The sequence below is a fragment of the Python bivittatus genome, unplaced genomic scaffold (genome assembly GCF_059951505.1).
Source record: "Python bivittatus isolate LINGU-HERP-01145 unplaced genomic scaffold, Pbiv_v1 ctg000840_np1212, whole genome shotgun sequence".
Taxonomy (NCBI): domain Eukaryota; kingdom Metazoa; phylum Chordata; class Lepidosauria; order Squamata; family Pythonidae; genus Python; species Python bivittatus.
In genome coordinates, this window is record NW_028277113.1 from 35903732 (window position 1) to 35916691 (window position 12960).

General features: G+C 37.6%; 1 protein-coding gene across 6 annotated transcripts in view; it reads left to right on the forward strand.

The window, feature by feature from the left end:
• Positions 1-12960, forward strand: part of CABLES1 (Cdk5 and Abl enzyme substrate 1) — a 60481-nt gene that overhangs the window by 40628 nt on the left and 6893 nt on the right. For all 6 annotated transcript variants that reach the window (XM_088130681.1, XM_088130676.1, XM_088130679.1 and 3 more), the window contains 3 exons: positions 183-286; positions 9571-9677; positions 12209-12416. In XM_088130681.1, coding sequence (XP_087986807.1) covers positions 183-286; positions 9571-9677; positions 12209-12416 — 419 coding nt within the window. The remainder of the gene's footprint in view (positions 1-182; positions 287-9570; positions 9678-12208; positions 12417-12960) is intronic.

Here is a 12960-nt window from a genome sequence, read left to right on the forward strand (position 1 = left end):
CTTTGGAAATTAAATCAGCTTTACACCCTAGCTCAGACCATTCAGTTTTAAATATGTATTTCAGATACAGAAAGAAAAAAAAAACCCAAGGCAGAGATAATATTATATAATTTGATTATCCATTTGTCTGCTGTTGTTTTATGTCTCATGCAGTTGCTTCTTTTCATTAATATTCTTCATAGGCAGTGACTTGGGAGATTATACTGAATACAACCCTAATCTTTTAGATGATCCTCAATGGCCATGTGGAAAGCACAAGAGGGTGTTGATATTCCCTTCCTATATGGTGAGTATAATACTCAGAAACATGACAGATAGTTAAATTTCAATTATAATGGTTGGTTATACTTTTGATTTTTATATGGCTTGATTACTCTTATGTCATATGAGGGTAACAAACTGGGATGCTTGTACTGAAATTTGAATAGCATTTGTAGAATTGTGCTCACAATGGAAGAAGAGGACAATGAAATGATCACTTGATTTTTATTCAGTGCTTCAGCAACATCAACTTAATACATTTATTATTTTCTTTTTTTTTTAATGGAACGGTTGATCCCCTGTTTACTTACATACTCTTCTTTACCCTTGAGAAACTGCTTCTCTCTTTATTGGTGAGTGTCTTGTAGTATTTCATATAAGGACTGCTTGAACATCCATTTAGACTTCAGAAAATTCTGCTGCCGCCAAGAGTTATCATTCATCTTTTCTTAGTAAGAGAAAATGATCAATAAAGCTGATACTGAGACCTGGTTCATATGATATTCCAGCAAATCGTATCATGCAGTTAAAAGTTGGGCATCCAACAGTATACTTAGGCCTAATTGTGATGAAGCATCATTCCATTGTGGCTACTATCAGCATGAATTATGTGTAGATCTCTTTGTATAAGCAGTTAGTTATAAAACTAACTTACGTGGTTTGGCTTTCCAGTCCACCACCATCAGGGGCAGATTTTGAGGATGTGTATTTGGAGGCAAGCTGCAGGGGTGAGGAGAAAAGAAAAAAAATTCTTGCGCAAGTGGATTTCCACTTGCATGACATTGGATTCTGCCCACTGTATAACAAAAGCCAAAAGAGGTCTGTAACATTGAAGGGAATACAGTTATTTTAATTGCTACATTTTACAAGGGTACCAAACTGAGAGTGGCCCTTGTGTCAGCGTGGAACAGTTTGTTCTCTGCATGCTGAAATCTGGTTTGTAATTAAGCAGTCATTTGTTGGCAGGCTTTTGTCATTATAGCTTGGCAGCTATAGCCTTGTAAAATTGTTCTCTCTCATGGGTGAGGACAGACACATAGATACATGGGATGGGTGGAAGTAGAATATACAAAATGGTCTGAAATAGTGGTGTATATCTTGTACAATATATTAAAAACATTGCACTCCTTGCACTCTTGTCATTGTTTTTGTTCTAGTTTGTAGAGTAGAATTATGTTGGCAGACTAGGGACATAATTAACTAAATTAGGACTTAGAATTTGGCAGAGGCAGAAAAAAATCACAGAATTTTAAAATTTGAGGCATTTGGATTTCTTCAAAGAAATGTCCCTTGATGACACTGAATGCTTACATAACTTTACCGAGCATGCTTTGGAGGGGGATTGGCGTAAAGTATTTCCATTAGCTATGCTAAGACTATAGTACTCTGGAATGTATCATTTGAACAGTGGTTTAGGGGGGAAGAACAGAAGTTGCAAGAAATATGCAAACTGTGTTTTCTTTTTCCACAACGCCTTGTTTCTGAAGGAATAAAAATTTCTGTGTCGGGTTTGAGGAGGAGGAAAGTAGATTGTAGTTGCTGCTGCTTAAACCAATCTATGTCTAGGTTAGAAACAGAATTCTTTGGCAGAGTTATGTATTTGTCAGCTTGTGTACTGAGAAATACATCTGTCTACAGTCTGGCAGAAGGTTATATTCTAATGTAGTCCATTCCATCCATTCCATTACAGAATAGCTTCTGTCAGATGCATGGGGAAGGATATAATTTATGTTATTGCCTGCAGTTCCATCCTTCCCTGCTTCCAAAGGTTGAGGAGGGAGTCAGGATTCTGCAGAAGGAAGAAGAGAATAGAAGGTCCTGCTGTATCAATAAATGACTGCTTCTACAACATTGGATTTCACCCAAAGTAGCTTTATATCACACTACAATATACAGCAACATTTCAGATGATGAGTACTCAAGAATTGATTCAAGCAAACAGTCCTGAAAAGCTTCTGCTCAGGCTGAAGTGATTTTTTTTAAAAACAATACATTGCATTATTCTGTCCTAAATGCCATACAGGAGTGGTTAAAGATGCACACTACTTTGAAAATTATTTGGAAGAAGTTTTTCAGGCTTCATGCAAGCACAATACAGCTGAACAATTCATTAAAGTAGGCTGCCTTTTTCAGGTGTCACATAAGCCTGAAAAAATATGTCACTGCTTTAAGGAATCCATGCACTAAAAGCAATGAAGCTTTTAAAGCAGCAACACTTTGTTTCAGGCTTACCCAAAAACAAGGGTGGTGTTTGAAGCCAAATTTCTTGCACCATAGCATGTCTGAATGCTTCGATGTTGATTAATTTGGATAATGAAGAAGTAGCTGCCCAGATCCAGAAATCTGTACACAGCTATAACTTACACATTTAATGCTTATTTATATTACAGTTTCTAAATGTTTCATATTTTTCCAACTTGGAAATTATTGAAAAAAAATTCTAGGGAAGTACAGCATTTGATTTTGCTTCAGGTTGTTTCCAACTTTGATAGTTACTGGAAAATTTCAGGAGTTATTTATAATTGCTTTCATAGTCAAGAAATTCTCCTTGGTGACTTGTCTCAACAGTGAGTTATAGGAGAAATTCAGAAGGACTTAAATTGTGCTGCAGGGGAGCACCTCATATTTTGTTGTCCATTCCATTGAAAGGGATTATTCTGCTTGTTGTATCTGGCTTAACAGTTGAATGTCTGCCAGGATAAATAGCTACCAGTTCCAGTGGACTCATGCCAGCTGTTCTCCCATGTTTAAGCGCTAACAGCATATTTCATGTCTTCAAAAGTAAATAGTTTGCCACATTCAACACTCTTGGGATGAAAAAACTGGGCAGGTCACTGGGTATTTTCTTGCCCTTTATATTTTAAAGATTAATAAAATTTACAGCTGTATTCTGAGAAGTTTTTATATACTTCAGAACTTCATAAAAAATCCCTGGCAACTCTATTTGGCTCTTTCTCTTAGTAATATACAGGAAATAATGAAGGATGTATTAACTAGCATTATTAACCAAATTATTGATCAGAAATAAAATAATTAATATATTGAGGGAAAAAGGAAATTCTGGTAGAAAGAGCATAGAGTGGAATGCTCTTATTTAGTATGTACTTTCACACAATGACTGTACCTCACCCTCCCATTATACTTGAAAGAATACATTCCCTGAATTATTCTTGTATTATTTTTATAAGCTATTTTGGAGCTTTGTAGGTTTCCAGATAGACTATGAATTGTGATTTGGGACTATATGTTGGCATATATCTTAAAAAATGCCAACTGCTTAAATATTAAAATTGCATATATATATAATTTTATTAAGAATTTTGATTATAGTACTAGAATCTAATACAAACTAAACTTAAAGAAAGGGAAGAGAATAGAAGGAAAGAATAAAAGGTGCAAGGAAAAAGAAAAAATGAAAGAGAAAAGAAAAAAAAGTAAGAATATGATAAAGAGAAAAAATATATAAAGAAGTGACTTCAAACTTTTATTACAAGTATAAACAAATTTAGTGACTCTTCACTCTCTCTAAGGTTACAAACATTTATCTCTTCATCCCACATCCCATCCCTTATCTATAGACAAATCCATAAAGCATCAACTTTTCAGTCCTGGTATCAGCAAAAAGTCCATAAAGAGTTCCCAGAAGTAACAACATATCTTGTTTTAACCTCAATCAAATAAACCAACTTTATATTCCTTCCTTTTACTTCTAACAATCTTAATTTTAGTTCTTTGAAATATTGTCATAGGATTTTCATTTCTTCTTTGTCCCATAGGACAGAATTCTTCAAGGCTATAACAAGCCTCTTTTGTAAATCCAATAGGAAAAAAACTATCCAGATCACTCTCTTGGTTTATCATTTGTATTTCCCTTTTGAATTTTAAAACATCAGCCAATCTCTTTTGTAGATCCAGTGAAACATCCTTTTCCAAGTCATTCTCTTGGCCTGTCAGTTGTAAATCTACTTTTGATACCATCTCTATCTTGTCAGATAAAATTTGTTCTACATCTGTTATTTCTTCAGTAATATCTTTTGGACATAGTCTATCCATAGAAGCAGACATCATTACTGATATTGTTGATATTGTGGCTATTAATTTCTGACTCCATTCTTCAAAAGTCTCCTTCAGTATTTTCATTGTTATAACATTTTGTATTTTATAGGCTTGTATTTTTTTTCCCTCTACCTAAAATCTTTAGTCTCCTCTAATGTTCAATTTTTAAATCATGAAATTGCTTCTCTTTGTTATGTCTTCCACAAACCAAAACAGATCTATTTCCCACAAGAAGCTGTTCTTTATAATTACTTCCAAAACCTTATTATAAAAGTTTCAATATTCCAAATTTGTCTGGACCTTAGTCCATTTATAATTTTCTAAGATCAAAATCTTATTTAGCTTCTTGCTGTTTATTTCAGATTCTTTAAGTTCTTAAGCTTATAATTAATTTTTCTTTTGTTCAGAATTGAAAATAAACATGCCCAATGAAGACTTTTCAAACTTGTCATTCTGAAGGTCTCTAATGGCTTTAAAATGGTTAATAGGCAGTTTCCAAAAGTTATTAGAAAGTGAGGTTTGAGAATTTAGTGTCCTTTAAAAGGGTCCATTGCAATTGTGAACAAGATGGCTGAACCTGTCGTCTCCCAGCTCTCAAACTCGCAGAAAACCACTGTCCTGCATTCCCTCATGAGGAGCAGCCATCCAGAGCACATGCAAGCGATCTCCCATCCTCTCCTTATCCGGAGAGGTTCCAAGGAGCCGGTCTACTCACTGGTTCCTTGGTCTTTGCTGTGGTTGTTGACTCCACTTTTGCAGAGCTGTCTTCAGTTCACCATACCTCCCCCGGAAGGTCAGTATATTAAAATTGCTGATGAATATTCAGTCTGCAGCCTCCATATCAAGATTAATTCTGAACTATAGACTTTATGGCTACAAAATCAGACCTGCTTTTATGACTTTCCTGTTTTTTTCCCCAACCTCTGCTTTTTCTATTACATTGTTTAATGAAGAGTTCTGTAAAACTCAAAAACTGTGTCAGTCATTGGGGGTGTTTTGATCAATCCTAGTAATGATATTGACCAACTGTGGGTTTTAGTATTTATTTCTCACAGACTAGACCATTATCTTTGGATGTTTAAGTAGGCAAAGGGTTAAAGAGAACTTGGCACTCAAAAGTATGTTCTGTAAAAACTGCTTCATTAAGGTTTGTGGCTTTGTGTATTTCCAAAGCAGAATGCTTTACTTGAACATTGAAAGATCATAGTTAAGGATCATCTAGATCTTGGCCAAACATTTATTTACTCATAATATGTTTTTTCCTGCCTCCAAAAGTCCAATGTATATTTTTAAGCCATTCAGTTGCTATAGTGTCATAGAAGTTAAGTGAGTATCTTAGTACCTTTGTTAGAAATACAGACAGATAGAATGGATTTACCTAACAATTTAAGAGCAAAATAGTTCAAAGTATATGTACAGTGGTACCTCGGTTCACGAGCGCTTCTGTTCACGACCAATTCGGGTCACAAACAGCTCCGTTCGCAAAATTTTGCCTCTGTTCGCGAACGCCGGATCGGGTTACGAACAGGATCTGCGGCCATTTTCCCTCCCATGACACGTGGTCGCGGCTTCCTGTAGGGAGGGGGACTCTCCCTCCAAGCAATAACCGCCTCCCCACCCGCCTTCCTGTGCTTCACGCCAGAAGTTGCGTCGAGCAAGGTTAGCGTTCTCTCTCTTCGTACTGTATTTTGTTTCATATTTTTGCAGTTTAAAAAATATATATATATGGTTCAGAATGGATTAACCGTAATTACATTGAACCTTATGGGGAAATTTGATTCAGGATGCGACCAAAAATCGGGCTGCAACCAAATTCGGAGGGGTCAGAACAGATTAACCGTATTTACATTGAACCTTATGGGGAAATTTGATTCGGGTTGCAACCAATTTGGGTCGCGACCAGAGTCACGGAACGAATTAAGTTCGTGAACCGAGGTACCATTGTACATTGTGAAATTTATAGCTTAAAAAGCCTATCTAGGAAAGAACACTTCATAGTGCATGGAATCTAGTTGATGGAAACTTCTAAGCAAGCTAGCTTAAATATACTCATTAATATTTTGAAGATTAAAGACAAATCTTCTTTTGACCTCATTACTGTTAATGCCTTATTTGTATGTATTTATTTAGTAGTAGTAGTAGACCATTCTTCTTAAAGAACGTATAGCATGAAACAATGAAAGTATAGGGCATATTCTAGAGAATTAAAAACAACATATTATATAGAATCTTAGAGAATTAAAAACAACCAATAGTTATAGCTAGTGGACCACCTGAACCTAAGCACAGGTACCTTTCACCACTGAAGACACCTGTATCTCTACTGATGGTTTTGGATCAAGGAGGACCCTAAAGTACAAACCTGTTCCTTTAGAGGAAAAAAAATACAGGCCATCTCCCTAATTCTCAAACTTGAGAGCTACCTGTACATAGCAGTTCTGTCATATTCCGATTCAATGTATTGATCCATATCCAGCTCCTGTTGCATTCACATAGCCTTTCTTCGGGCAAATAAAATGAAAAGATTGAACTGATGAGCATAGTGATGACATCACAGTCCAAATCACAGTTCCCAGTGGCTTCTCCAGTGGGATCCAATTGTGCAGATATAATGTGGCAGAACCAAAATCACTGTAAATACATTGTGCATCATTGAAACAGAGACCTCCAGTAACCAATGAATAAGGTGCTTCTGCAAGGCAGTATTCTGTTGCGATAACAGTCCCCCCGTCTCTACTGGTATACATCAGGTGCTCAAAACTATAATCAGGGTTGAACCTGACAGATTTAGAAATGGATTTAGATAAGAGGCTAGCAGCCCATGGTTTGCAGGACACATGCGACATACCCAGCTGTAAGTTGGCAACTTCTTAAACCAGCCTTTCTCAACTAGAGTTCTGATTTAAAAAAAAAAAAAAAATTCATGTACCACGCAATAAGTGGTGGTGAACTTTTATGCACCATGACTCTGCTGCTAGTGTGCAACTTGACTGTTCTTCTAAATGTTGAAAAACGTGGATTGTGTAGTTTAGAAGTGAATTGTATTGTGAAATTTTTGTATTTTTGTGATTTATAGTCAGGAGTTCCCTGAGTCCTAAAAATTCAAGAGTTCCTCCAGGGTAGAAAGGTTGCCTTAAACTATCCAAGATCACGCTATTAAAATGTAGCAGAACATCTTTTTTTAACAGCTCAGTTTTGCAGGCTTTGTTTTCTGAAAATTAAAATTAAAATAGGTTTGCTAATCTCTGCTTCATTGACTATGCAAAAGCCTTTGATTGTGTGGATCACAACAAACTGTGGCAAATTCTTAAAGAGATGGGAATACCAGACCACCTTACCTGTCTCCTGAGAAATCTGTATGCGGGCCAAGAAGCAACAGTTAGAACCGGTCATGGAACAACCGATTGGTTCAAAATAGGGAAAGGTGTACGACAAGGCTGTATACTGTCACCCTGCTTATTTAACCTATATGCAGAGTACATCATGAGAAATGCCAGGCTGGAAGAATCACAAGCCGGAATTAAGATTGCAGGGAGAATCATCAACAACCTCAGATATGCGGACGATACCACCCTAATGGCAGAAAGTGAAGAAGAACTAAAGAGCCTCTTGATGAGGGTGAAAGAGGAGAGTGCAAAAGCTGGCTTGAAACTCAACATTAAAAAAACTAAGATCATGGCATCTGGACCCATCAATTCCTGGCAAATAGAAGGGGTAGAAATGGAAGCAGTAACAGACTTCATTTATTTGGGCTCCAAGATCACCGCAGACGGAGACTGCAGCCATGAAATTAAAAGACGCTTGCTCCTTGGGAGGAAAGCTATGGCAAGCCTAGATAGCATATTAAAAAGCAGAGACGTCACCTTGCCGACAAAGATCCGCATAGTCAAAGCTATGGTTTTTCCAGTAGTAATGTATGGCTGTGAGAGCTGGACCATAAAAAAGGCCGAGCGCCGAAGAATTGATGCCTTTGAACTGTGGTGCTGGAGAAGACTCTTGAGAGTCCCCTGGACTGCTAGGAGGTCAAACCAGTCAATCTTAAAGGAAATCAACCCTGATTGCTCATTGGAAGGATCAATAATGAAGCTCAAGCTCAGATATTTTGGTCACCTAATGCGAAGAGAGATCTCTTTGGAGAAGACCCTGATGCTGGGAAAGATTGAAGGCAAAAGGAGAAGAGGACGGCAGAGGATGAGATGGTTAGATAGCATCACTGAAGCAATGAGCATGAAACTGAGCAAACTCAGGGAGGCAGTGAAGGACAGGAAGGCCTGGCGCAATATGGTTCATGGGGTCACGAAGAGTCGGACACGACTTAACGACTAAACAACAATCTCTGCTAGGTTTAATGCATCTGTTTGTACTAAATTTTCTTTTCTCCCAAGAATCCCTACCACTTTCATAACAAAACTGAATTACTGGCCATAGCCCTTGAGATTATTTGAGGAATCTCAGAGTAAAAAAATATGGCTTCCCTGCCCACAAAAAAGTTGCTTACCTCCAGTCTGAATAATTGGCTTCCTAGAAGTGTGTGTGTGTGTGTGTGTGTGTGTGTGTGTGTGTAGCTAGCTAGCTAGCTAGCTGACCACCATCCTTCCTGCTAGATCTTATGAGCTATGATAGGTAAGTGTCAGACAACAGGCCTGATCTCCACAGGCATCTGGTCCAGTTGCTTAAACCATAATCACTGAACTGGATCCCATAAACCTTCAAGTACATGGTACTTCAGTAGGCCTTGCACTAATGGTACCACTCAATCTGGAGTGTATAGGAGTGACTTTACCTTCAAAGTGCATGTGTGTCTACATACATGGTCAACTTCCAGATTGGCTTGAGCAACTGATTCACAACCTGCAAAAATTCTGCTGGACACTTTGTTCTCAGCATAAAACTCAGAGTGGCCTGTATGCAAACCTACTGCTGCCCTTTGCTTTTGATAGCCTTTTGGCCCTACCGGTTGTGAAAAAGTAATTAGTAATGTATGTGTGTGTGCGTGCATGCATGCACGCATGCATGCATCCACATGTACACTGTTTGTGGATATTGATGAAAAAATCTTGAGCTGATGAAAGCCTATGCAATGATATTTATATTGTTTTTAGAATGCCAAAAACTGTTTTGTTATATTTCGATGAAACAGATGTGCACTAGAAAATATTTACCAAGGTAATTTTTGAAAAGAGAGCAGGGAAATGGAGAGACAGAGATTCTAATGCCAAATGGATATTAAATCTTGTTTGTAATCTATTACAGACGACAGTCATTGATTATGTGAAGCCATCAGACCTTAAGAAAGATATGAATGAGACCTTCAAGGAGAAGTTCCCTCACATCAAATTGACACTCAGTAAAATAAGAAGGTACTAATCCCAGGCAACTACCCTTTAATATATTTGGTATAGGGAGGTAAAATATTAACAATAGGTTTTCTGAAAAATGACCTTCAAGGACTCGAAACAAATCAGCTGCTTCCTGATTAAAATGCTGAGTAAATAAGATAGGAAGCACGTGGACCTAAGTATATATTATTGCCCTGCAATGTTTTAATAATTAACTATAAATACTGAAAGGTAAGGCTAGAGGGAGGTAAGAACTTTTGTAAAGGCAGTAAACAAAATAGAAAAATCTCCTATTGGATACCAAGAGGGACAGACAAGAGATTGAAATTCATTAATAGGATCAGTTAATGGAACAATTCTTCCTAATTGTATTTTATAAAATTAAAGACTGCCTAGGGATTGGCAAATAGGTCAGATTTAGTTTTCTTCATTGTTCATTTTTCTAAATTTAAGTTCATTTCATCCTTATTCTACATTAGTTCACAGCTTTTGTTTTTTGTTTTTAAGTCTAACAAAAATCCATGTTTTTCTGTGCACATTTCTCCTGAATATTTTTGTGAGCAATTTACTCTAATATAATACATTTTATAGCACTTTCCATACTATACACTTTTTAAAAATTATAGATTGTACTCTTATGTTTGAAAAAGTGAGGATGTAAGTAATCTTTTCATTTAATATATATGTCCAAGATGTGCAAATTGGCACACGGTCTTTAGTTGTTTGTAGTATTATGCAAAGACTTTCCATGTATACATATATGTATACATATATACCTACATGTATGTATACATGTACACACACACACACATATAAACACACGTGCACACAGACACACAGACACAGTGTTAACAAGTCCTGTCAGAGGAAAGATTATAGTAGAAATTATTTTTCCCTATATGCAAATGTATTAAAAATAGATTGCCATAGGTACTTAGAGCAGCTTGTGACCCTTTGTCTCTTTCAAAGCCCTTCGCTTAGGCTCAGTTCAGACCTCTGGCAGGAGCCTTGTTTAATGCCTGCTGGGCAGAGTAGAAAGAGGTAAGTGGGGAGGAAAGGGAGTTGCAAAAGGGGGTTGCAGGAGGTACAAAAAGTAGTCCAGTCCATTTCTTGATTTGGCTTCATCTTCTGCTGACATATAGGTCCCACCATCATGCTTCTTAAAAAAGAATTCCCTCCTTCTAACATCCTCCCCCATGCTGTGCTGCCTCATCATCATGGTGGTGTTGTTCCTGGGAGGGATGAGTGAAGAATGTTGGGAGTATATGCCAAGAGTCTATATTCCCAGCAGGGTCACCCAAGGTGTGAAGGTCATCCCAGCTGCTCAGCTAAAGCAAGCAGGCACCTATATTAGGCAGCAGTGATATTGGAAGGTGTGGGAGGCAGATGATCGCCTTAGTGACAGTGGCAGAGGCATCAACTCATGCTGCCTGGGAGAAGGCAATGGTAAAACCACTCCTGTGTTTTTACCAAGAAAATCACATGGATAGAAAATATAAAATCAATCACTACTTATATAGATTGAAAAAGCTTTCTTTTCTTTTTTTTTCCTATTCCTAGAGTATATTTAGGCAACATGCTAAGTGCACAGAGGTGATTCTTTGGACAAAAGGAGAACAGAGAAGACCTTAAACAGAGTAGGAGAAAAATCTCAGTAAGAGTTGTTCAACAGAAACCAATAACCCAGAAAGAGGTAGTGGATCCCTTTCGCTGGATAAGTTTATAGGCTGGATAAAACTCAAAATGGTTGCCTTTTCTGATTAGCACTAACTAGAATTTGCAGCCAAGTTTAACTGCTGGATTCAAATTTTGATTACTTGGTAACTAGAAAGAACAGCCGTTCTCCATGTGGATGATAAGAATAGCTATAGGAAATCCACCAGCTATAGTTGAGGAACTATGTGGACTTGCAGGACTATAGTCCAAAAGCATGATCGAGCTAAAAGAAGAAAAGAGAAAAGAAGCGAATTCTATTTTAAGTTTGCAAATTATTATTTGCAATTGTCCAGAAGTTCAGGAGACTCTTTACAGTTTTGCAGGATACAGTTGCATAGAGGAAAGCAAAGCAAGAGCACCTCTTTGCCTTGGCCTTCACGTATTTTTCAAGGTGGCTCACAGCATGCGACCAAAAGGCTGGGTATGGCCTTCAGCCTGGAGAGAGCAGTGCATCCCTAGTCTAGAAGGGAGAGTAGGGAACAGGGAGAATAAGAAAGAGCTGTTAGACTAGAATTCCTGCTTGCTAAATAGCCTTTTAGGAAATTCAGTCCCTTGCTATGTTGGCTTCTTTATTTAGAGTCTTGCCTTATCCAGCACAATGGAATTTGAAGATACCAGGCATATAATACTGTGCAAATAGCTATGATTTTAAACATGGACATTTCAGTGCTCAGAAATTCAGGAGGCATAAATAATTATATGTACTGAGAATAATGTGCAACATAATACTACAAATATTTCAGCTATGTATATTTAGGCAAGCTTTCTAAATTACAGGCATTGTTATTATCTTCAGTCCTCTTTGGCAACATAACTTATTTCCCTTCCTCTTTCAGCCTGAAGCGAGAAATGCGCAAACTAGCTCAAGAAGAGTGTGGTTTTGAGGAGCCTACTGTGGCTATGGCCTTTGTCTATTTTGAAAAGCTTGCTCTCAAGGGGAAACTCAACAAGCAAAACAGAAAGCTCTGTGCTGGAGCATGCGTCTTACTAGCTGCCAAAATTGGCAGTGACATCAAAAAGCATGAAGTCAGGCATCTTATAGATGTAAGTATCCCCGGGCCACTAATTTTGCCATAAAAGGTGAAGGTGAAGGAGTATTTGGGATGTCTCAGTTGAAAGGAATTATGTTTTTTCCTGTGGTCATTACATCAAGTTTTAGCCTTTGCTTGAAAAACAGGATGATCAGGAAATTCTATTTTAATAACTACTACTACTACTACTACTACTACTACTACTACTACTATTATTATTATTATTATTTAAATTTATATGCTGCCCAACTCCCATCGACTCTGGGTGGTTTACAAATTGTTAAAAACATTTAAAAACAAAGAACAATACAAAACACAAAATCAACAGATAATAAAAAAGCAGAGATGACAGAGTAAACAACCAGGATGGGCACAAGGAAAAGAAAGAAAGGGGCATCAAGCGTCCTCGCCAAAAGCCTGGGCGGAAAGCCATGTCTTTGGGGTCCTTTGAAATGCCAAGAGGGAGGGGCCGTTCTAATCTTGGGAAGAACCTCATTCCAGAGACAGGCACTGTGATAGAGAAGGAGCACTTCTGGAGTCCTGAAAGGTGGCATTGT